The sequence below is a fragment of the Dendrobates tinctorius genome, unplaced genomic scaffold (assembly GCF_039654945.1).
Source record: "Dendrobates tinctorius isolate UK_male_01 unplaced genomic scaffold, ASM3965494v1 ptg000060l, whole genome shotgun sequence".
Taxonomy (NCBI): Eukaryota; Metazoa; Chordata; class Amphibia; order Anura; family Dendrobatidae; genus Dendrobates; species Dendrobates tinctorius.
The window spans coordinates 15,765,419-15,791,937 of NW_027361728.1; the positions used below are offsets into that span (position 1 = coordinate 15,765,419).

The 26,519-nt window shown below is 44.6% G+C and overlaps 1 protein-coding gene across 2 annotated transcripts in view; it reads left to right on the top strand.

The window, feature by feature from the left end:
- Window positions 1-7,393: 7,393 nt before the first annotated feature.
- Window positions 7,394-26,519, top strand: part of LOC141092521 (T-kininogen 1-like) — a 97,256-nt gene continuing 78,130 nt past the window's right edge. Inside the window, exons 1-3 of one of the 2 annotated variants that reach the window (XM_073578742.1) lie at window positions 7,394-7,664; window positions 12,697-12,807; window positions 13,096-13,183. In XM_073578742.1, coding sequence (XP_073434843.1) covers window positions 7,470-7,664; window positions 12,697-12,807; window positions 13,096-13,183 — 394 coding nt within the window. In that variant the 5' untranslated portion in view covers window positions 7,394-7,469. The remainder of the gene's footprint in view (window positions 7,665-12,696; window positions 12,808-13,095; window positions 13,184-26,519) is intronic. The other variant, XM_073578741.1, reaches the window with a different exon arrangement.

A 26,519-nucleotide genomic window follows, 5' to 3' on the forward strand; every position in this document is an offset into this window, starting at 1 on the left:
TGATCCACATATACTGAGACCCTTTATTAGTGTGGGGTATAACATTTAATTAGAGGCACTTTTTCACAATGGTTTATATCCATATGGCACATCTTACCTTTTTACTTAATGATGTATTCTAACAGATGTTAACTACAAGTACAGTATATACACTGCTGGGTATCTCTACTGCGTGTCCTTATTTTCACTTTCTACATGTTATGTTATTGTTTGTCCAATTGTGTCAATAAAATTTTGTATGTAATTTTTAAAAAACAAACATTCCTTCTCTTTTTTTGCAGTGCACATCTGTGTAACACCCAATCCAGTCCGCACCTGCCATTCCCATCATTGTAACACCCGATCCACTCCACACCTGCCAGTGCCCATCTATGTAACACCCGGTCCAGCCCTCACCTGCAAGGGCCCATCTGTCTAACAGCCGGTCCAATCCGCACCTGCCAGTGCTTTTCTGTTCCTCAGCCAGTCCCATCTGCACCCGTGGTTCCAGTGTCCCAACAGTGCCTGCCTGCATTATTCATCCCTCCTTTGGGCCATACCAACCTACCTGCTCAAGGGGGTCAGCTGTCACCCTCTCTAGGTCAGCCCTGGAGTAGCACCTGGTGCCACCTTCATGTCCCTTCTTGGGTCACGGTTTTCACCTGCTGTGGCTTACCCGAGGTCAGATTTGGTAGGACACCTAGTTACGCTCCTCCAGGCTTTCCAAGGGCTACTGCACAGTGGTTCCACAACCTTGTCCGTTACAGTCTCCATCTGCTGGGTCTCTTCTGTAGTGGAAGAGATAGGTGTCGGTCCCCATTATATTAGTTCTATTCTGGTGAAATTGATGCCACTTTGTCTGCCACTAATTTTTGGAAATGTGTAGACTCTTGGTTGGGTCTCCTTCATGTGTGTTGCCTGTAGCAGTAAGCTTCCGAGACCGACAGTCCTCCACCGCCTTTGAGTCAACTACCCGTGTTACTATCCTTAGATTTTTCTGTCAATAGTAAGCTACAAAACTGATATTTGTACCACCTGAGTGTGGCTGAGCATCAAAGTAGGTTGAGCTGTTGCATGTGATATCAGGGCTTCCAGCACAGAAGGCCCACACCAATTCCTCACCCACCTTGTCTTAATTTAAAGCTCAATTCAAAGCTGTAAATGGTGTACCAGACCCTGATACCTCATGCATGGCTGATTGCTGCCGTGTCATTCTAAATTTTGTACTGTGGGTGTATTGAGGCCACTTTCCTTGTGTCTTCCACTAATTTGATGTGTTTTGGCAGCTATTTGAAGGTGTTGTGTATGCGTTTGTTTTTGCCTCACATTTGTCAGGAACATTGCACTGTACTTGCTCACTGAGCCAGTGCGCATGTCCTGAGTATCAGGATCCTGTCAGCGCCGGCGTGCAGCCTCCGCTGAGCAGGGACTCACCCGCACTGTAGGGGTACCTGGGTCAGGTACAGCCAGAAAGTACCGATGCACAGGACCTGTGGATGCTGAAGTTTAGCAAGCAGACACGGGACCTACGGTCATGTGACTGCAAGGGGGCGGGGCTTAGCGTTCTGCTTAGTGAGATGGAAAGACATTATACAGAATTACTCAGAGTCAGGCAAAACGGGGTTCATGCACAGAGATAGCCGTAACGTACCAAGGATGAGACAGAGCGGATAGTCAGGGCCAAGCAGCAGTCAAAACCAAACAGACATAGAAGGTACCAAGCAGAATCCAAAGCAATATCCAGAGAACAGACCGAGTCATACACAGATTATCAAGCAACCAGAACACAGCAAAAACACACTCAGAGGTCACCACACTATGCTAAGGGCAAGAGTATAACTGACAGGGATGGGAGCGTCCTGAGGCTATAAGAAGCCTCTCCCAGAACCAGGGAGAGGACACAATCATAGCCCCAGGTGTGCAGGTAAGCCTGCACTGGGATCACAACCTTTAACCCTAGAAATGCCAGTCATCAGCACTGGTTCCAGACATTAACCCCACGTGTGCGAGTCAAACCCGCACTGAGATCATGACAGTACCCCCCTCTCAATGGGTGGGCCTCTGGACCCCCAGGCTTGCCCGGGTACTTAGCATGGAAAGCCCACACCAGGTGATCAGCATGCATCAACCGGGCCAGTACCCAGGACCTGTCTTCCGATCCATACCCCTTCCAATGAACCAGGTAATGTACTGACCGCCGTACTAACCTGGAATCTACGATATGACCAACCTCGTACTCCACCTGCCCCTCGACCAAAACAGGAGAAGCAGCAGACTCAGAGTCTCCCTGGACTGCTTCGAAAGGTTTCAGTAGAGATTTGTGGAAGACGTTAGGGATCTTGAAAGAGGGTGGAAGGCACAGCCTATACGCCACTGGATTGATTTTTTCCACAATCTTGTATGGGCCAATGAATTTGGGCCCCAACTTGGCTGAAGGAACCTTCAACTTAATGCTTCGAGTGGAGAGCCAAACCTTGTCTCCAACCTGAAACGTGGGCCCTAGTGTTCGTTTCCTGTCCGCGAAAAACTTATACCTGCCCTGAGACCTAGATATACTCCGCTGAACTTCTGCCCATGTATTCTGTAAACGCTGAACAGAGCCCTCAGCCCCGGGACACCCCGAGTCCAGATGAGAAAACTCACCAAAATGAGGGCTGAACCCATAATTGATCAAAAAATGAGTCATACGCGTGGATTGACTCACCCGACTATTGAAGGCAAATTCAGCCAATGGCAGGGCATCGCACCAGTCATTCTGTCTAGCAGAGGTTATACACCTGAGGATCTGTTCCAGGGACTGGTTAGTGCGCTCCGTCTGACCATTGCTCTCAGGATGGTATGCAGACGAAAAGGACAGAGACATCCCTAATTTTTTGCAGAAAGCACGCCAAAACTTAGCCACAAACTGCACACCACAATCAGACACCACATTCAGGGATACCCCATGCAACCGGATCACATGCTGCACAAGCAACCTGGACAACGTCTCAGCTGACGGTAGTGCGGACAGGGGTACAAAATGAGCCTGCTTAGAAAGCCAGTCCACCCCTACCCATACCACTGTATTACCCTTAGATGGAGGGAGATTGGTATCAAAATCCATAGATAAGTGAGTCCATGGTCTTTCAGGCACTGCCAAGGGCATCTGTTCCCCTGCCGGACGGCTATGAGAGCTTTTAGAACAAGCGCAGACCCCACAACCAGCAATGAATTTTTTTATGTCCGAACCAAGGGTACAGTAGGCCACCAAAAGATCCTAGCCACCACCAGACGTGTGGCTGAAATACCAGGGTGAGCACTCAGCTTGGATTCATGTAACTCCTGCAAGAGTTTCAGGCGAAGTTGCTCTGGGACAAACAACTTCCCCTCCGGCTTGGCCGCCGGGGCCCGCGACTGGGCCCCCTGAATCTCCCGTTCCAATTCAGATGAGACCTCTGCTATCACAACCCCAGAGTGAAGAATGGAGGACGGTGGCTCAGGGGGCGACACCGGCTGAAAACTGCGCGATAAGGCATCAGCCTTGACATTCTTAGACCCTGGACGAAATGTAATCGTAAACTGAAAATGGGAAAAAAAAGTGACCAATGGGCCTGTCTGGGCGTTAGTCTTTTAGCAGACTCAATGTATGACAAATTTTTGTGATCCGTGATCACCGTAACCGGGTGACTGGCCCTCTCCAAAAAGTGCCTCCATTCTTCAAACGCCAATTTGACCGCAAGAAGCTCTCTATTGCCTACGTTGTAATTTCTTTCCGCAGCAGAGAACTTCTTGGAAAAGAAAGCACATGGCCTGAGGTTGGTTAGAGTGGCAGGCCCTTGGGACAACACCGCCCCCACCCCCACCTCAGAGGCATCCACTTCCACGACGAATGGTTTGGACGGATCTGGCTGTACTAACACAGGAGCAGACATAAAGCTTCTTTTCAGGGTCGCAAAGGCCTCTTTTGCAAGCGAGGACCAGTTTCTCACATCCGCACCTTTACAAGTAAGATCTGTGAGTGGTTTGACCACCTGTGAAAACCCCCGAATAAATTTGCGGTAATAATTGGCGAACCCCAAGAAGCGCTGAAGACCCTTAAGGTCTCGGGGTTGCACCCAATCCGCAATGGCCTGCACCTTCTTGGGGTCCATGCGAAAACCCTCACAGGACACAATTAATCCCAAAAAAGACAATTCTTGAACAAAAAACACATATTTCTCCAATTTGGCATACAGATGATTTTCCCTCAGTCTTTGGAGAACGGTTCGTACATGATTCAGATGAGATAGACTGTCGTGTGAGTATATCAGAATATCGTCTAAGTAAATGACAACAACACGACCAATGAGATCCGAGAATACCACATTGATGAAATTCTGAAATATGGCTGGGGCATTGGTAAGACCAAACGGCATGACTAAATTTTCAAACAGTCCCTCGGTCGTGAGGAACGCGGTTTTCCATTCATCCCCCTCCCGGACCCTTATCAACTTATATGCCCCCCCGAAGATCCAGTTTGAAGAACAATTTTGCCCCTGAAAGTTGGTTGCACAAATTGGGAATTAACGGAAGGGGGTACGTATTTCGTACAGTAATCTTGTTCAGCTCAAGAAAATCGAGGCAGGGACATAAACCACCATCTTTTTTCTTAACAAAAAAAAGCCCTACCGCCAAAGGTGAGACTGAGGGACATATGTGTCCTTTGCAAAGACTCTCAGCAATGTAATCTTTCATGGCCAAGCGCTCAGGGCCAGATAAATTAAACAGACAGGCTTTAGGCAATGTAGCCCCTGGGACTAACTCGATAGCGCAGTCAAAGGATCTATGTGGCGGCAACGTCTCGGCCTCGCTTTCAGAGAACACATCTTCGAATTCTTTCAGGTACTCCGGAATACCATCCAGCTCGACAGATGACACAGATACAGATTTAACAGGTTCAACCAATAGTGCAGACTTATCACATAACATCGAATCATTAAACCCCCACTGAACAATCTCCCCCATTTTCCAGTTAATGACTGGGTTATGGCGTAACCAAGGCATGCCCAACACCAATCCTGCTGGTAGATTGTCCAGAACCAAACAACTTAATTTTTCCACATGGGTAGCGCCCACTTTGAGTGAAAACAAGTCAGACATAAAGAGAATTCCCTCTTTAGTGAGGGGGAGGAGTCAATGGCCACCACTTTGATCGGAACCTTAAGTCTAACTGTCCCTATCTTACAGCGTGTGACCAATTGGGAGTCAATGAGATTGATGGATTATCCGCAGTCCACGAAAGCTGTAGAGGGAAAACAACAATCATCCACTAACAGTTCCACATGAAGCAACACCTTAGAAAACGAGGAAAAGGGTACCTGAGGGTCTGAGTAGTCTCCCCGCTGACTACCCAGACCTAGTCGCTTCCCGTCGACTGGGTTGATGATGGACAATCAGGACACTCCCTTTTCCAATGTCCCGTTTTACCACAGTAGAAGCATAACTGCTTTTCTCTCCGGTGTTGTCTCTCCTTTTCCTTCAGGGAGAGAGCCCCTACGTCCATGGGTACAGAAACAGTCTCTTTTCCACTAGGGAACAATGGAGTCTCCGCCTGCATCACCCCCCTGGCCCGCAGCCTGCGGTCCATCCAGACGGCCTGGGTCATTGCGTCTGCTAGAGAGTTAGGTGGGGGATGTAATGCCAAGGCATCCTGTAACTGCTCGGACAAGCCTCTACGAAAGAGTCCTCGGAGTGCGGCATCGTCCCAAGAGACCTCTGCGGCCCAGCGGCGGAATTCTGTGCAAAACCACTCAGCCGAGTGTTTCCCCTGACAGACACTCATCACCATGTCCTCTGCCAATCGCACTCAGTCCGGCTCATCATATATGTGCCCGAGGGCCTCAAAAAACGCATTCACAGACACTCTCTCAGGGGCAGTGGGAGGAAGGGAGAAAGCCCAAGCTTGTTGGGACCCTCTTAACAGAGACATAATGACCCCTACCTTCTGACTTTCGTCCCCAGAGGAACGTGGCCTCAAACTAAAGAAGAGTTTGCACCCCTCCATGAAGACCCTGAACTCCTTTTTGTTCCAAGAAAAAAAATCAGGCAGTTTAACAGGTGGTTCTGGGGACACCAAAACAACATCACTCGCCTCAGCCCCCAGAGACCCAGCAGCTAGAGCTCCCCGCACTGTCTCAGAAACCTGCTGCTGAGAACGAGCCAGAGCTTGCTGCTTCAGAGATAAACCCTGAACATCTGACTCAGATTTTTCATTTGCTCAGCAAGAGATTGTGTGGGATCCATATTTCTCAGCAGAGAAAAAAAAAAAAAAACCCAAAAAACTTAATGGTCAGTTATAATGTCAGGAACACCGCACTGTACTTGCTCACTGAACCAGTGCACGTGTCCTGAGTGTCAGGATCCTGTCAGCGCCGGCGTGCAGCCTCTGCTGAGCAGGGACTCACCCGCACTGTAGGGGTACCGGGGTCAGGTACAGCCAGAAAGTACCGATGCACAGGACCTGTGGATGCTGAAGTTTAGCAAGCAGACACGGGACCTACGGTCATGTGACTGCAAGGGGGTGGGGCTTAGCGTCCTGCTAGTGAGATGAAAAGACACTATACAGAATTACTCAGAGTCAGGTAAAACGGGGTTCATACACAGAGATAGCTGTAACGTACCAAGGATGAGACAGAGCGGATAGTCAAGGCCAAGCAGCAGTCAAAACCAAACAGACATAGAAGGTACCAAGCAGAATCCAAAGCAATATCCAGAGAACAGATCGAGTCATACACAGATTATCAAGCAACCAGAACACAGCAAAAACACACTCAGGGGTCACCACACTATGCCAAGGGCAAGAGTATAACTGACAGGGATGGGAGCATCCTGAGGCTATAAGAAGCCTCTACCAGAACCAGGGAGAGGCCACAATCATAGCCCCAGGTGTGCAGGTAAGCCTGCACCGGGATCACAACCTTTAACCCCAGAAATGCCAGTCATCAGCACTGGTTCCAGACATTAACCTCACGTGTGCGAGTCAAACCCGCACTGAGATCATGACAACATTGTTCAATAGCATTCGGCTATGTTAGGCGAATATTCAACAAATAAATCGTCAAATATTGCAAAATCTGTGATCGTAATACGAACAAAACATTGAAATATTTGCTCATCTCTAATCAATAGTATTGTCACAAACATCGGAAAATACTAGTAAAATATATTGTGTAGTGGTAGTATTTATTTTCATAGTACTGGTACTAATATTGCACAACTTTACATACTATGGACTCTTTGACGTGATCTTTAAGGACTTTACAGTCCTCTCACAGTTTAGTTAGTTTATTTAGTTAAACCTATATTGCAGTTTGCATTGTGTGGATTGTGTAACATTTGTCATCAGAGTTCATTGACTATTCTCTGAACAGTCAGCGTTTTGTTTGCCTTCTGTCCCATTGATGATTGCCTAGAATTCACATGTCCAAAACCTCCTAAGCAGTATCCATTAGTGAAGGGAATCAGTGGCTGAAATGAGGCTCCTGGCCATTGTGCTCCTCTTTTCTTATTGTCTCCTTGCTTCTAGTAACCAGTCGAGTACTGATGAAGCAAATTGCGATGACCAAAACGTTTTTCAGGCAGCAGATGAAGTGCTGAAATCCTTCAATGATGCAAAAAAAGATGGGAACCAGTTTGTCCTGTACAGGATCACAGAGGCCAGGATGAAGGTAGGAGATGACATTGTTAGAAATGTATGAGCATCAATTCTAGAAAGGTGGAGCTGAGGCTGAATATATCATGTGTTTAATCCAAACTGGTAGAATCTGTATGAAGTATGTATTTATTCTTACATTTGCAAAGTTTCTCAGCAAATACTTAGTTTAATTCATTATCCATTACAGTATATGTAAAGCTCCCTTTTTAAAAATATGTAAAAATACAAGGGGATGCAGAAGTAGGTCTACGGTTTAATAATAGTTGAATTATAATTATGATATCAAGTGTTCATGGTTTCCTTTAACATACCCGACCAAGTCCATCTAGGTAAGGCCATTCAGCCGGGTCTCGTCTATGCATCCACTAAAATAAAAAATAATTTTCTAAAAAATAATATTCATAGACACAGCATGTTAATGCCTACATTTGCACCCCATGTAAATCACTGATAAATGATACAGCTGCGCTCCTGTGGACCATCAGCTTTTTGGGTTTTGAGATTGTGAGACATGAACATCTCTTTGTCCCTAAGAGACCAGACTCTTGCTTCATGGCTTACACATTTGAAAGAGATTCTTCTGGTAATGATTAGAAACCTGCAATGTCCTGCAACTTTTTAGAGCTACTGAGCTATTAGACATAACCCATACTATTTTCACTGGGATCACCCATTACACTGTTGAAACAGCTCTGAAATCTTTTCCAAAATCTGTTTGGGTTACATGTGTGTGTGTTATTGTAGATTTTGGTACAGATTTAACTTTGTTAGTTCAAATTCCAACGTCCCTGACCCTCTGTCCATGTACAGACGGTGAGATAAGGACCATGTGTGGGTCTTCTGGCCCAAACTGAACAACCTTATAGACTTATGAGGCTGTTGAGTTCAGATTGGGAGATCTGTGGCCCATCTATACATCATGGTCCATACAGAAAATTTGTCCGTGACCTACAGTTAGGCCGGGGTCACACTAACTGGCGAGAAATACGGTCCGTAGTTTACGGACGAACTACGGAGAAATGTTCCCTAAGCAGTGATCTGTATGTCATCCGATATCAATGTGGAGCTGCGTATTTTGCACATAAAACCATCCGTATGTAATCCATATGTAATCTGTATGGCGAGATTTTCGTGGCTCATACCCCCAAAATAGCCATGTCGTCCCCAACCTGGTTGGGACCAGCCTACAACACTGGGTGGGAACAAGTGGCCATATTGGTGAGGTTTGTTAGAGCCAGACATATGTGGCTGCTGTGGTCAAGGTTGGGTAGGGGGAGGAAGGGGGTGAGGTGTAGGCCCACGTGTAAAAGGATCCTCAGAGCCTGATTGCGCAAGCATGTGTGGGTGTGGTCTAAGGCGCATCAGATTCCTTGGGGAAAGCTGCCACCTCTCCAGAAATTCAAATACCTCATATGGGGTATTGGGGTATGTGCTTGCGTCAATCAGGATCTGAATAGATCCTCGAATACGTAGCCTCACTTCATGGGGAAGGGACCAAAGATAACGGGCCAGGCTGCGTGAGTACGCCTCCTCCCCATCATCATTATTCACTCGAGCAAGATAGTTGAGGACCCCTGTGTCCACATTTGTACGGTTATCTTGGGCAGGGATCTGGCGCCTTCTTCTACCTCGCCTGGATGGTACAGCAGGCTGAGGGGAGCCCTCAAGGTGGACAGTTGGGCTGCTGCTGATGTGGCCCTAATCATCCTGTATGGCGGGTGGTGCTGCAGCTGACAGTCCTGCTTGTGGCTGTGGTCCTGGTGGTGGGGTTTGTGGTGCAGGTCCAGGTCAAAGGGCAGGCGCAGGGCGAGCAGGAGATGAAACTTGGCCCATGATTCTTGGAGGGTGAGAAGATGGGCCAGCCACCTCTTCTCCTCCACCCACAGGATCTATGATGGGCTCTGTATCTGTCCCAGTTTCCCTTTCAGTAAGGTTAGACTGAAAAATTGGCTTGGGCCCTGTAAAGGATATGTGTAATGTGGTGTGAGTTTTCTACTTACGGTCTCAGATCCAGAATTGGAGCAAGGAAGTAGAGGCAATCATAGTATACATATTTTCGCTTGGTTTGGCCCACTTCTTGAACGCTGCTGGCGCTCCCGGCAATACTGGTCACGGATGCTGCACCAGCGTCTCATCAGATCTTTAACTGCAATGTGACAGAAAATATTCTACATTTCACATATTTGCAAAACAACATTTACAAAAAGTAGCATAGTCATGTGGTCTAGTAGGGTGTGATTTCTACCCAGGGTGGCATATATAATTGGAGCAACCAGGCCAAATACACAGGGTCACAATAGCTCAGGGGGCAAGTAACAACTCTAAAATTGGTTGCCTAGGCATTATGAGGAGCTTGTGGACAGGGACCAATTATGTCAGGGTAAAACAGTGGGTCAAATCCAAAACTACAGGCCTCAAGAGGCAAAAAGCCCAAGCACAGGAGGGGGGGCTACTTCCAAAATCCTTTTTTGATGTGAGGTAATTTTCAACCCTTTTTTTTGTTGAACTTACTCATTTGCTGCTGCTTCTCACGTGGCCGATCACCAAAATTGTGGAGCATCTGGCGACATATGCGCCTCCATGCCACCTCATTTCTTGACCGGTCGGCATAACGGGCATCACGTTGGTCCCATAATTCTGGGCGCTCCTGCACAAGAACAATCAGCATCTCCACATTCAGGTAAGGTGCCATGATGCTGTACTCCATGGAGGCGTTCTTCCGGGATGTCTGGAGCGCTTTTTGAGCTAATTAGCATGTCTAAGCTTCCTGATAATTGGTTGGTCCATTTTCTGTCACCTGCCAAAGTCGTGCGTATTTCTCGCAAGTCACTCGTGTGGTCCGTGTGTAATGCGTTGTTTTTGCGCATCCATAGACTTGCATTGGCGTATTGCGGGCGGAATACGCTGACAATCGCAGCATGCTGCGATTGGCACTGACCGTAAAATACGCTTGAGAACTATACGGCTGATGGGAGCTACCCCATAGAGAATCATTGGTCCGTGTGCAGTGCATGGTTTTTACGCCTCTCACTCGTCCGTATTTGTCTCTAGTGTGACCCCGGCCTTAAACTCTGTAGCACTTCCTCAATGGCTAGAGCAAAACCTACATCATGTGTATATTCCTCTGCAGATCTTGTGTTGTAATTCCACTTTGTGTGGAATTTGCGACCAAAATTTCACAACAAATATGCTTGAATCCAGCTGCAGAAGAATCATTATCCTGTGAACATAAAAGTTTACTTGCCTTTAGAAATATTTACATGTTGCACTCACTGGTTTAGGCAGGCAATATTTGCATTGGTTTAGGAAATCTGTGTAAAAGATAAGGGTCATGTATTCCATTCAATAACAGCAATATGTACATTACTTTTCTCATTTCCGGAGGTGTAACTTGAATTAACTAGAACTACTTAAAAATATGTAACCATCTATCCCATTAATGAGACTGGTGCCTTCTTATATTTTGGAGAGGTCTTTAGTTCCAGTTGGGCACCAGGCCTTGTGTGCAGACACAGAGCAGATAAAGATAAGATAATGGCAATTTTCATGGTTTTATGCATTATCGTGCTAAAAAGAAAGAAATCACTGTGTCAGTCTTATAGAACTTTGCCTTTCTTTTTGCATTATTTATTCTCTTTGTTTTGAATGAGGTAGGTGACATTGATAATGCAGAGGTTTATAACTACATACATAGTTAACATAGTTATTAAGGTTGAAGGAAGACTTTAAGGCTGGTTTCACACTTGCGTTTTTTTGCGCTTTTTTTAGCTCAAAAAACGCATGCGTTTTTTCCCCTATCTTTTACATGGGTGTGCATAGGTGCGCATACACATGCGTTTGAACGCATTTGTATGCGCATGCGTTTTTTGTAGTGTGCGCTCGGGCGCACAAAATGCATCCTGTTGCATTTTTTGTGAGTCCGACTTGCCCCAAAAAAATGCATGCACACGCAAAGCGTTTTTTACAGCAAAACACCCATTACAGTCTATGGGTGCGCATACGCGCACATTGTAATGTGCACGTATGCGCATAAAAAGCATGCTTTTTTTAAAAAAACGCACCAAAACCCGCAAAAAAACACACACAAACGCATGATGCGTCTTTTTCATGCGTTTGTGTGCGCAAAAAACGCACCGCAAAAAAACGCAAGTGTGAAAGTAGCCTAAGTCCATCTAGTTCAACCCATATCCTATCCTAACTTGCCCTAACATGTTGATCCAGAGGAAGGCAAAAAAAAACCCCATGTGACAAACAGTAAGCTTCACATTGGGGAAAAAAATTCCTTCCCGACTCCACATACGAAATTCTACTCTCTATGCCCCCTACAAGGTCATTAATAAATATGTTAAAAAGAAGCTGGCCCAATACTGACCCCTGTGGTACCCCACTGCTAACCGTGACCCAGTCCGAGTGTGCTCCATTAATAACCACCCTTTGTTTCCTATCCCTGAGCTAGAAGAGGTAATTTACATCTTACCGGTCCAATAGGTCATATTAGAGAAGTACAGCTAATATATGATTTAGGGAAATATCTAAAAGTTTATTTTACACTATGCCACTAAAATTAGAAAATTAAAAGGAGAATGGTTAGGCCAGGTTCATACTGCATTAATGCAGTCTGTTCAATGCATAGCGTTGATGGACTGTGTTAACGCTATAGCATAACGCGATTGCGTTATGCTATACCACTAACATAGATGCTCCATCTGCGCTAGCAGTGACGAACCCTCGGACGCCGCAGCACGCGTCCGAAGATCGGTCACAGAATGACGGCACATCGCTAGCGCATGCTGTTTATGGCATGCTAGTTAGCGATGCACTCGGTAATGGGAGTGAATGGCAGCGTTAATGGATTGCGTTACATCGCGTTATGCCGCTGTGTAACGCAATCCGTTAAACAGACTGCATAATGCAGTATGAACCCAGCCTAACAGTCTAATCTGGGTGCAAAACATTTGATCTGTTTTTTTTATTTTCTCAAAGTGTAATATACAGGAATATTTCATGATGTGCTTGCTGAAATATCATTTTTTTTTGCAATCTAGGAAGAAACTGGCAAATTGAATATTTTTATCAATTTCAAGATACAGGAAAGTGTGTGTCCAATAAAAAATGGCATATTTTGGCAAAGATGTGCTTTCAAAGTCATTGACACTGTAAGTTCAAATAAATCCAGTTTAAAAGCTTTAATATATTTATTATTTTGCAAAATATATGAGACTGTTTTAAATTAAAATAATGTATTAGATGCTGATTTAGCAGAAACAGATTTGGTATATGTCTGGTAGTGGATCCCGTCCCATTCATGTCAGTAATGCTGAGCTGAAATACTAGGCTAGGTCTATGGATAAAAGTGAAAAAGCTGGCTCTATTCTCTAGCCTTTTCTCTAAAATCTAATTTTTGGGGAAAAAAATGAGTTACTGCATCATTTCTCTCTTTCTAGGACTATGGTGAATGCTCAGCACATGTGTTAGTTAACACTGAATCAAAAGGTTGGGATATTATCAACCAAAATTGTTCTACTACAAAAGGTATGTATAATACAGTATGGATAATTGTGCATGATACAAAGACACTCATTTTTTAAAAGTAAGGTAATATTTGTTTTAGAGGATATTATCAATGAACTTGAGAGCTACAGTGGTGTACACTGATCAAATTACATAATGGTGTGCTGTAGTTAGTCTCTTTTCATGTTGGAGGTGTCACCAAGAACTATTGGGTCCATCATAAGCTGCAGTAGCAAGGGCAGACACAAATTAAATGTTCATAAAACATTACACAAAAAGGCTTTACATTTTTAAAGGGAATCTGTCAGTAGGATCAACCCTCCTAATTCGTTTATGTGGGCATGCAGGTGATAGGAAGCTGAATAAAGTGATACCTTAATATCTTCTGCGATCTTATTCCAGAGAAATCCACTTTTTAACTATATGTGAAAAAGATGTTAAAGACTAAAGGCCAGACACTGATCTGCTTGAAAATCTGCCTCCACAACTTATTTTAAATTAAAGGAGGAATTCCCCGTGTGAGACATATAACTAAAAGAGCAATAGAACTGAACCTTGTCTCATATTAAACACTTTAACCCCTTCTGACCCCCGATGTATCCATATGTTCAGGTCGCTAGGTACTTACCGACCTTGCATGTATGGATACGTCATGGCGAGTTTTCGCGCACTCCTCCTTTTATGTGAAACCATAAAACCATTTTGAAAAAAGGGCAATTTTATCAAATTATTTAGTGGAAAAAGATTTTCATGTGTGAAAAAATAGCGACCATTTTGGACAAAAAAGTTCATATGAGTTCATGAAAAAATATACAATTACAAATGTAACAGCGGTGAATTGGTCGGGAATAGTTTACCTAAGACATTGGCAGTGCATTGAGTTTGTAGGACATTGTTTGCTTTCCCACGTTAGTCAGTTCTTGAGTTGGCCACACATTGTGCAATTTCACAGCTTGGTCAGCCAATGTTTAATTTACACATTTTCACTAATTTACTTATACTGTACTAATCCGATCTGCCATTCTCAGGTGAAGAGACAAAGACATTATGGTTTAAATTTTGGGAAAAATCACAAAAATAAATGGGTTTCACATACTGTTGTACATGCTTTTTTCATTAAAAATGCAGCAAAGCCTGATACCTGTGTTTATTGCTGCATTTTTGCACTTACTCATTGTTTTGTATGGGTGAAAAAATGCTGGAAAAACATTGAAAGAAGTTACATGCTGCAGTTCTCAAAAACACAGCAGTTTTTGCAATTCAGCCAGGAAAAAAACAATATGTGTGCATGAGATATCTGAAATCTCATAGGTTTTGCTGGTACTGTAAATCTCAGCTTAAAATTAGCATAAACAAATCAACAAAAACACAATGTGTGAACACAGCCTAAGAAAGCATTTTCCTTCTAGTTTCACACTACTAGAATGAGAAATTTGACTTTTGACAATTTTGGCGTTAATAAAGGAACACAATTGACTACATATCAAGATTATATAAAGCTGGTACTATTTTCACTGGAATGATCCGAAACACAAATTAAATTAATTTTCATTCTATCTATTTAATGCTATAATTTAATCTCTCTTTTAATATACTTTATTTAAAAAGTCCCTTCCATTCCCTAAGTACATCATCTAACTGCTTTATTTTTTTTACTACTTCCTTTTTGAAGACACTTTGTTTAAGATGCAAGTGCATGCTGGGATACTCAACAAAGCATCATCAGGGGGCAGAAGTTGCGATCACAGCTGCAGTCTTTGCCCCTTCCCTGAAAGGAAGCATTTTCATTTATCTCCTGAAGGGGCTGAGCTAGTCCCTACTCTACTGAGCATGCATCAATAGTCAATTCTAACAGATGATTAGTAGATTCTTTCACTGTGCAATATGGACAGTGACAGTGCAGTTTCTCGCTGGTTCGGATCAGAAGTAAGGAGCCATTATAATAATAATAATAATAATCTTTATTTATATAGCGCCAACATATTCCGCAGCGCTTTACAGTTTAACAGTTTCAAAACACAAGTCATAAGTAACAACGTTAACAATACAATAATTGAAGCAAAATAAGACGAAATGAGACGACCCTGCTCGTGAGAGCTTACAATCTACAATGAGGTGGGGGAGATACAAAGTACAGGTGTGTATTTACAATTGTGTGTTTACAATGAAGGTCCAGCCATCTTGAGGGAGTGAAGGATGGATGGAGATAGTGAATGGGCTACACAAGCACACTTACACAGAGAATTACTTTGATCAGTGAACGTGATAGGCCGCTCTGAACAAGTGTGTTTTGAGGGAGCGCCTAAAACTATGCAAATTGTGGATAGTCCTGATTTCTTGGGGTAGAGCATTCCAGAGGATAGGAGAAGCACGGGAGAAGTCTTGGAGTCGGGAGTGGGAGGTACAGATTAGTGCAGAGGTTAGTCGAAAGTCGTTTGCAGAGCGCAGCGATCGGCTAGGACGATAGACAGAAATGAGGGAAGAAATGTAAGGGGGTGCCGCACTGTGGAGAGCTTTGTGGGTGAGAACAAGTACTTTGAATTGGATCTTATAATGAATGGGCAGCCAATGTAAGGACGGGCGAAGAGCGGACGCGTCCGAGTACCGATTAGCCAGATGGACGATCCTGGCCGCTGCATTAAGTAGAGCATTGCAGTAATCCAGGCGGGAGTGGATCAATGCAACAGTGAGGGTTTTTGTTGTTTCCATAGTGAGAAAAGGGCGGAGAAGAAGAATACCATGCGAGCAGAGACCAGCGTGACCCCACAAGTGATGCAATATATCACAAAATAGATTAGATTCTGGCATTAAATAGATAGGCATTTAGGCTGTCAATTAATTTGTGTTTCGGTTCACCCCTTTAACTTTGGGAGCCCACCCTTCAGCTACAAGCATATATTACATTACCCTCATTTCCAAAATGATCTATGATTCTACATAATAATAAACTGAGTAGTGTATTAAATAATTGAGATGCTACTTTTGTTTCTACATTATGAAAGAAATATATTGTGCCAGTCACTACTCACATATGTGTGGTGGTGGGCCCACTCCTGTCCACCAGGTGATTCACATGTTCCCTAGTGGGTGTTAGGCGTCAGGTTCCTGCAACTGCACAGCAGGAATCCAGAGCCTTGCATTCAGCGGTCTCCCATTCTCCACCAACTGCTCAGGAGACTGCACAGCAATCCCGGGCATGCCAGACGCCCTGCTCAGACCAGCTCTGTGGGTCTGGCTGTTGCTGCCACCTCTGGGCCAGCAATAGCAGCACAGGCTGCTCAGCAGCAAGCTACTTCAGAGGCTAAGTCCTCAACTCACGGTTCTGGGCATGCTCACGAGACGATCTCCCATTGGAGATCGGGAGTCACATGCTCAGGTCCTTCTCGTGATCTGACTGGTCCATCTCAGGGATCTGGAAGCTTCCGGAAGGTCCCGGCTATAAAAGGTTCGCATGGCCGCTCGGCCATGCTCTAGTATAGACTCTACTTGCTACATGTGTGAATGATGATGGATGCATGAACCTGTGAATGACTCATTAAGACTCCCCTCCCTCTGATATTACGTGTGTGAATAGGGACTTAGTCATAGAGTCAGCACCAATCAGTGGCACGCTACAGGCCACAGGGCATATCATCACCTAACTAGCGTCCGACAGTGCGCCCCTCCTGGGTACTGTCGCATAGCGGCTGTGTCAGTAGCTACGCTGCAGTCTGCAGCACCTGTGGGCGTCCGCGGTAGCGATGCCGCACGCACGGTAGGTCTAGACGGACTCTGTCCCTCTGCCTTGGGCCCAGCTCCTGTGACCATATACCGTGCGTGCATTTCTCTGAGACCTATGAGTCCAACAGGCTCAGTACTTATGTTTATGTCTAAGGCATCTCTGTGAAGCTAACAGAATACACACAGTGCACACTGGGTGACGTTCAACCCGTGTGCGATATACCGCCATATTGTGCGTCTGCCATTATATAGCAGCAGTTTAACACCTCTGCACAGTGGACCCCGGGCGGCAAACACACTTTCTATTATTTTATATTTAGTGCGTTCTGCCGTCCCTAACAGTGGGCCATTACAAGCCTGACTAAATAACTAAATGACACAATACACTAAAAATGTTGAGAAGTCTATACTTACCCAAATTATAGTGATAATGCAGCAAATGGCACAAATTCACAGCATATTTTGCATCTTCTTTGACTAACGTGGAAAAATGAGTTTTAGTGAGTAAGCAAAGGATTGCTAAATCTTAACACAAAGTGTATTGAAAAAAATTAAATATCAACACTAAAAAAAGACAACCAACTCTTCACTCCTTTCCAAATTAAAATCTTTGAAGAAATAAAAAACAACAATGAATCATTTGTATAACCGCAATCATAAATATCCATGCAATAAAATCAGCTTATTACATAAATGTAAGTGAACGACCTAAAGATAAATAATGTAACTAAGAACTGCTGTTTCTCATGTCCCTTCAAAGATAATGTCCCTCGCTCCCTCGCTGCTGGGCTATATATACCATGTGGGGCTGCTGTGCTGTATATGCCATGTGGGGCTGGGCTCTATTATATATACCATGTGGGGCTGGGCTGTATACTATGCGGCTGTGTTATATACCATGAGGGGTACATTTTACATTATATTCTATGGGGGAGGCTGTGTTATATAGTATGGGGAGCTGCATTATATTCTATGGGGAGGTGGGCTGTATTATATTCTATTTGGGGCTACATTATATTCTATGGGGGGCTGTATTATATTTATTATATTCTATGGGTGGGGTGATTGCATCATACTCTGAGGGGGCTACATTATACTATAGGAGGAGGCTACATTGTATTCTATGGGGGGCTGCATTATATTCTGTGGGGGGTGATTATATTGTATGGGGGCTTCATTATACTTTATGAGGGGGCTACATTATATTCTATGAGGGCTGCATTATACTATAAGAGGAGGGCTACATTGTATTCTATGGAGGAGGGGCTACATTATATTCTGTGGGGGGCTGCAATATGCTCTATGAGGGGGCTGCCATATATTCTATGGAGGGGCTGCATTATACTATATGAGGGGGGTTGCATTATATTCTATGGGGGGTTACATTATATTGGGGGTTACATATATAAATAATGTAAGAACTGCTGTTTCTCATGTCCCTTCAAAGATAATGACATCCTTGCCCTTCAAAAATGATGACCTCAAAAAAATGAAAAGGTATACATTTCCGTGCTCAATGGGAAATCTGATGATCATAGAAACCAACTGTCTTACATCCAGGGCCAGCATTAGGGGCAGGCAGACCAGGCAGCTGCTTACGGCCCCCGCTCCCCCAGGGGCCCCCAGCTAGTGTCATATCCTGCTGCCACTATGGGGCCCCTGTGAGGCAGGGGGGCCTGCCTTCCCCCGCCGATGACTCCCCCCGCCGCCACCGCAGCAATGATGGAGGAGAGAGGAGCTGACGCTCCCTCGCCCATCATTCCCTGCTCTGCTTCTGACACACAGTGGGTGCGCGATGACGTCATCGCTCACTCACTATGTATCAGGCATAGCAGGAGACAGGAGCCGGGAGCAGCTCTGGCACGAGGAGAAGGTGAGAAGTGTTTTTTTTTAACTATATCGTGTGTGCTGGACTGTGGGGCCTCTCTCGGGGGTGGTATGCTATGTGCGCTGGGCTATATATACCATGTGGGGCTGCTGGGCTGTATATACCATGTGGGGCTGCTGGGCTGCATATACCATGTGTGGCTGCTGGGCTGCATATACCATGTGGGGATGCTGGGCTGTATATACCATGTGGGGCTGCTGGGCCGTATATACCATGTGGGGCTGCTGGGCTATATATACCATGTGGGGCTGCTGGGCTGTATATACCATGTGGGGCTGCTGGGCTGTATATACCATGTGGGGCTGCTGGGCTGTATATACCATGTGGGGCTGCTGGGCTGTATATACCATGTGGGGCTGCTGGGCTGTATATACCATGTGGGGCTGCTGGGCTGTATATACCATGTGGGGCTGCTGGGCTATATATACCATGTGGGGCTGCTGGGCTATATATACCATGTGGGGCTGCTGTGCTGTATATGCCATGTGGGGCTGGGCTATATTATATATACCATGTGGGGCTGGGCTGTATACTATGCGGCTGTGTTATATACCATGAGGGGTACATTTTACATTATATTCTATGGGGGAGGCTGTGTTATATAGTATGGGGAGCTGCATTATATTCTATGGGGAGGTGGGCTGTATTATATTCTATTTGGGGCTACATTATATTCTATGGGGGGCTGTATTATATTTATTATATTCTATGGGTGGGGTGATTGCATCATACTCTGAGGGGGCTACATTATACTATAGGAGGAGGCTACATTGTATTCTATGGGGGGCTGCATTATATTCTGTGGGGGGTGATTATATTGTATGGGGGCTTCATTATACTTTATGAGGGGGCTACATTATATTCTATGAGGGCTGCATTATGCTATAAGAGGAGGGCTACATTGTATTCTATGGAGGAGGGGCTACATTATATTCTGTGGGGGGCTGCAATATGCTCTATGAGGGGGCTGCCATATATTCTATGGAGGGGCTGCATTATACTATATGAGGGGGGTTGCATTATATTCGATGGGGGGTTACATTATATTCTTTGGAGTGGCTGCATTATACTCTGTGGGGTAGTTGCATTATGCTCTAAGGGGTGGCTGCATTATACTATAAGAGGGGGGCTGCATTATATTCTATGGGGGGTTACATTATATTGTATGGCGAGGCTGCTTTATACTCTATGGGGTGGCTGCATTATACTGTATGTGGGCTGCATTATACTGTATCGAGGACTATGGGGAATACATTATATGAAGAACTATGGGGTGCATTATACTATGGGAAGTGAATTGTATTACATGGATGACTATGGCGGTGCATTATACTATATGGAGCACTATGAGGTGTGTATTATACTATATGGAGGACTGGGAAGTGTATTTTAATATATGGAGGACTATGGGGAGTGTATTATACTATATGGAGGACTATGGGGCACATTATATTATATGGAGGACTATAGGGAGTGTATTATACAATATGGAGGACTTTGGGGTGTAAACTGTAGATGTGGTGCTGATAACATGATACTGTATAGGGACAGATTGATCCATTAGTGATTGTTCTGTCCCCATCATTCTTTCTCAGACGGTGGAAAGAGGCCGGGAAACAGGTGTTGAGCGACTTCAATATTGTCTCACACTCATTTAGCGACCTGAACTCAGCGCATGTAAATACAACCAAAATGCTTCTGTGTGATGTGCAATATGTCAGCATTTGGGGTCCCATTTTAAACTTTGCCTAGGGCCCCACTTTGCCTAAAAACGGCCCTGCTTACCTCTGACCACTTCTTCCTCCAACAGAAGAAAATGGAAATGTACAGTAGTAATGCAAAACATATTGAACGCAGTTGTGGAGCGCCCACCAGGGCCATGGGGGTAAACGGTACCGGGCCGATTCTTAAGGGGATGTGTTACGGCAGCAGTGACCCGGTCCGTAGCCCTGGGCATTCAATGAAAATATTGAAAAAAAGGGGAAATAATAGTTTATAAGGGATAATTCGTGACGCCACCTGTGGTACTCAGCAAATAAGGTGTTAACTGACGCTGCAACTTCAGTCCGCTGGGGCCGTTGTTGATGCGGCAAAGTTGGTTCAGCTCTCCACAGGCAGAGCTGGGCCCCAGGGCAGGTGTAGTGATATGATTTAAGATGGTGGTAGTGATGGTAGTGCAGTGACTTCCTCTTCCTTGCTTCTGTCGTTCTGTCGCGGCTCCGGTGCAGGCGTAATTCTCTGCCCTGTTGAGGGCAGAGCAAAGTACTGAAGTGCGCAGGCATCAGAAAGGTCAGCGAGGCCCAGCGTCTGCGCACTGCAGTACTTTACTCTGCCCTCAACAGGGCAAATCACTATTTGAGGTATTATAAGGGTTAATACACATTCTGGTGTTTCATATGTATTTCTTTTCTCTTTTTTTCATATACAGTTGGGAAAAAAGTATTTAGTCAGCCACCAATTGTGAAAGTTCTCCCACTTAAAAAGATGAGAGAGGCCTGTAATTGACATCATAGGTAGACCGCAACTATGAGAGTTAACATGAGAACTCAAATCCAGAAAATCACCTTCTCTGATTTGGCAAGATTTATTTTGCAAATTATGGTGGAAAATAAGTATTTGGTCACCTAAAAAGATGCAAGATTTCTGGCTCTCACAGACCTGTAACTTCTTTAACCCTAGAACACATACCTGGGGCCACGCAGGCCTGCCAGGTTACTTGTTTTCTATTTTCTGTAAAAGTACTTTAGTTAGAATTTTGAAAATCTAGGTAATCCTCAGGTATATAGTTGTTAGTAATTTCCAGTTATTCATATATTTTTATGTTACAGACATTTCGGTATAACAACCTTTTTTTGGGACTACCCCATATTCACGCACCTGGGGCCTTTTAGGCCTGCACTAGGTTTACATGTGATACTCAGTCTTTTTGTCTAGAAAAAAGAGGGGGAGAAGCCAGCGCTGCTTGTGGTCAGAACGTAATACATAAAGTGTGAAAACACACATAGGTTTCTATCTGTATTCAAAAATGAGACATTTAGCAAAAAATTGATCAATTGTTTGAGCTACCCCGCCACGTCAAGGCAGTCTCGTATGGGGAGTCCTACTCTACGTTTTTTATGTTCGCTGTGCCATTACGGCCTCCTAAATGTATAAAAGCAAGACCTCATTACATGCACACTGTACCTCAAGCATTTCAGAATCGCTCCTATGGCACCAGAGAGGACAAGCGCAGGTAAAGATTAGCCAGGTCCATGCAGACATTTCAGGTCCAACCTCCACACCGCCTGACCAGCACCACAGATAAAGGACGATCCAGGCCCAGATACAGGTGCGTAATCAAATAAAGCCTAGGGCAGGGCAGGGCTGCCGTTTAATGTGAACAGCAGCCTAGATCAATCACTAAGAAAACAGAAAGAATGGCGTACCTGACCCAGCGCGCACGGCTACAGTGGTGGTCAGCCACAAAACCAATATCAAGAAAAAAGAGGGGGAGAAGCCAGCGCTGATTGTGGTCAGAACGTAATACATAAAGTGTGAAAACACACATAGGTTTCTATCTGTATTCAAAAATGAGACATTTAGCAAAAAATTGATCAATTGTTTGAGCTACCCCGCCACGTCAAGGCAGTCTCATATGGGGAGTCCTACTCTATGTTTTTTATGTTCGCTGTGCCATTACGGCCTCCTAAATGTATAAAAGCAAGACCTGTGTTTGCTGGTCAGGCAGTGTGTGGAGGTCAAACCTGAGATGTCTGTGTTCAGACCTGGTTGGCCTTCATCTGCACCTGCTCCATCTGGCTGCACGGGAGTGATGCAGATATGCATCAGGTATGGATTGCATTTGATATGGTCTTGCTTTTAAAACATTTAGGAGGCCGCAATGGCACAGTGAATTAATAAAAATGTAGAGTAGGACCCCCCATATGAGATTGCCTTGGCGTGGCGGGGTGGCTCAATATATTGATCAATATTTTGCTAAATGTCTCATTTTGAATGCAGTAAGATATGTGCATATGCACCTCATGTTATGCGTTCTGACCACTGGCAGTGCTGGCTCTTCTCTCTTTTTATTGCAAATTGGTTTTGTGGCTGACCACCACTGTTGCCGTGCACGCTGGGTCATGTTCGCCATCTTTTCTGTGTTTATTGTGATTGATCTAGGCTGCTGTGCACACTCACGGCAGCCCCGCCCTGCCCCAGGCTTTATTTATTTTTGCATCCATGTCTGAGCCTGCATTGCCCTTCATCTGTGTTTGCTGGTCAGGCAGTGTGTGGAGGTCAAACCTGAGATGTCTGTGTTCAGACCTGGTTGGCCTTCATCTGCAACTGCTCCATCTGGCTGCACGGGAGTGATGCAGATATGCATCAGGTATGGATTGCATTTGATATGGTCTTGCTTTTAAAACATTTAGGAGGCCGCAATGGCACAGTGAATAAATAAAAATGTAGAGTAGGACCCCCCATGTGAGATTGCCTTGGCGTGGCGGGGTGGCTCAATATATTGATCAATATTTTGCTAAATGTCTCATTTTGAATGCAGTAAGATATGTGCATATGCACCTCATGTTATGCGTTCTGACCACTGGCAGTGCTGGCTCTTCTCTCTTTTTATTGCAAATTGGTTTTGTGGCTGACCACCACTGTTGCCGTGCACGCTGGGTCATGTTCGCCATCTTTTCTGTGTTTATTGTGATTGATCTAGGCTGCTGTGCACACTCACGGCAGCCCCGCCCTGCCCCAGGCTTTATTTATTTTTGAATCCATGTCTGAGCCTGCATTGCCCTTCATCTGTGTTTGCTGTTCAGGCAGTGTGTGGAGGTCAAACCTGAGATGTCTGTGTTCAGACCTGGTTGGCCTTCATCTGCACCTGCTCCATCTGGCTGCACGAGAGTGATGCAGATATGCATCAGGTATGGATTGCATTTGATATGGTCTTGCTTTTAAAACATTTAGGAGGCCGCAATGGCACAGTGAATAAATAAAAATGTAGAGTAGGACCCCCCATATGAGATTGCCTTGGCGTAGCGGGGTGGCTCAATATATTGATCAATATTTTGCTAAATGTCTCATTTTGAATGCAGTAAGATATGTGCATATGCACCTCATGTTATGCGTTCTGACCACTGGCAGTGCTGGCTCTTCTCTCTTTTTATCGCAAATCAGTCTTTTTGTCTGTATTGTTGCTGGGGAAGAACTTTTATGACTCTGCTATTGCTGGGAAGAGTGTGGGTTCTGCATGACAACATGGTCATGTGATCTTGGAAGGGAGGCTCCCTCACAAAGTCATGTGTCTCTGACCTCATCGCAGGTCTTTTTGTCCTAATTGCTGGAGAGACTTTGGAGGAAGAAGTCAGCTTTCTTTTGTCTGGAAATAGAAACTTTCTGAGCTCCAAAACCAGAGGCTTCTACTGCACTACAAGAAAGTGATCTGTTGGAGGTAAGAGGAGGGGGGCTGCACTTTACCTGCTTTATATCGCTTGGTGTGCTGGGACCCTAACAAAGAGTCTTATCACATACTGTTTACAGTGCACAAGCCTGATTGTAATCTTTTTTTTAATTCTTTTTAGTTTACTGACATCTAAAATTACAATGGCACAGTCTACTTCCAGGGGATTGACTGACCATGAAATCGAGGTGATTGTTTTCAATAGTGATGAAGAAAGTGAAATTTCTTTGTCTGATGAAGAGTACATGCCACCAGCTAATGTATCAACTTCATCGTCCAGCGATTCTTCAGATGATGAAGAAGTAGTGGATCCAGCAGAACGTTCAAATAGAACATCTAAAACGAATGTTTTTTGGAACAGTACTGCTGCGGCTCCTGCACGCACCCCATCACATAACATTATTAAAGTTGCTCAAGGAGCTGTCGGAATTCCCCAATTCATGTCCAAAAGAGATGTTTTCTGTAAATTTGTTTTGGATGATATTGCAGATGAGGTAGTTTTGTGTACTAACGTAGAAGGAAAACGTATCGCGTCAGGAAGAAAAAAAACATGGAAAAATATAAAGAGGAACTATATGCTTATATTGGCCTTACTCTTCTGGCAGGGTCGACAAAATCATACGATGTTCCAATCAGAGAGTTATTTCAGAACCCATTTGCAGATCCACACTACAAAGCTACTATGTCCATTCATAGTTATGAACTTTTGATGCCTACTATGATGGAGAGAAGCAGCATGATATGCTTATCAAGGCAAACTACAGAGGCAATGATCCGATGTGGAATACGCTTTCTGGAACATCCAGAGCAAAGAGAAAAAAAAAGAAAGCGCTGCTATATTTGTCCAGCAAAGAAGGAAAGAAAATCGGAGCGTTTCTGTTCTACTTGCGGACAAAATGTATGCAAGGAACATTCAGCCAAAAAAATAATATGCGAGAATTGTCGGGGGAATATGTAAAGTTACAAATAAATATTCCTGCACCAAGTTTGCTACAACCAAAAAATGTTTTCATAAAAAAATTGTATATAGAATGCCTATATTGGCGTGCCCGTTTACTTACTTTTTTGTTGTTTTATGCACATAATTCTGTTTTGAAATATACACATCTTAGGCTGTGTTCCCAGTAGCGCTGGGGTTCGCCAGAAGGGGATCCATAATGGATCTGACCTCCTGGTAACTCCAGCTAAGGCTGCCGGAATGGCGGGATTCCGCCAGCCTTAGCTGGGGTCACCAGGAGGTCAGATCCATTACGGATCACCTCCTGGCGGACCCCAGCGCTAGTGGGAATGCATCCTTACTTTGCAATTGTAAATTAAATTTTGAAAAGTATTTTTATTTGAGTTATTCCGTGTTATTTGCACACAGGCCTAAAAGGCCCCAGGTGCGTGAATATGGGGTAGTCCCAAAAAAAGGTTGTTATACCGAAATGCCTATAACATAAAAATATATGAACAACTGGAAATTACTAACAACTATATACCTGAGGAATACCTAGAGTTTCAAAATTCTAACTAAAGTAATTTTACAGAAAATAGAAAACAAGTAACCTGGCAGGCCTGCGAGGCCCCAGGTATGCATCCGCCAGCCTTAGCTGGGGTCACCAGGAGGTCAGATCCATTACGGAATCCCGTCCTGGCGGACCCCAGGGCTAGTGGGAATGCATCCTTACTTTGCAATAAACTTTGTTTATAATTGTAAACAGGCCTAAAAGGCCCCAGGTGCGTGAATGTGTAGATTTCTATGGGTATGCGTTCTAGGGTTAAGAGGCTCCTCTGTCCTCCACTTATTACCTGTAATAATGGCACCTGTTTGAACTTGTTATCAGTATAAAAGATACCTGTCCGCAACCTCAAACAGTCACACTGCAAACTCCACTATGGGGAAGACCAAAGAGCTGTCAAAGGACACCAGAAACAATATTGTAACCCTGCACCAGGCTGGGAAGACTGAAACTGCAATAGGCAAGCAGCTTGGTGTGAGGAAATCAACTGTGGGTGCAATAATGATCGCATAATAGATATAATCAAAAGACAAATTAGTACTTTCATCTGCCAGACATTTTTCCAAGGGTCAGTGGTTCCTACAAATGTTTGTACACATGATCATTGTCTTATCAGCTGGTGTAAAATAACTCTAAGGGTACGTTACACTACACAACGCACCAGCGATCCCGACAACGATACGACCTGGTAAGGATCGCTGGTGCGTCGCTAAATGTCGCTAGTAAGCTGTCAAACAGACAGATCTATTCAACGACGCAGCAACAATCCGGCGATCCATATAACAACCTCGGCCTTTGTTG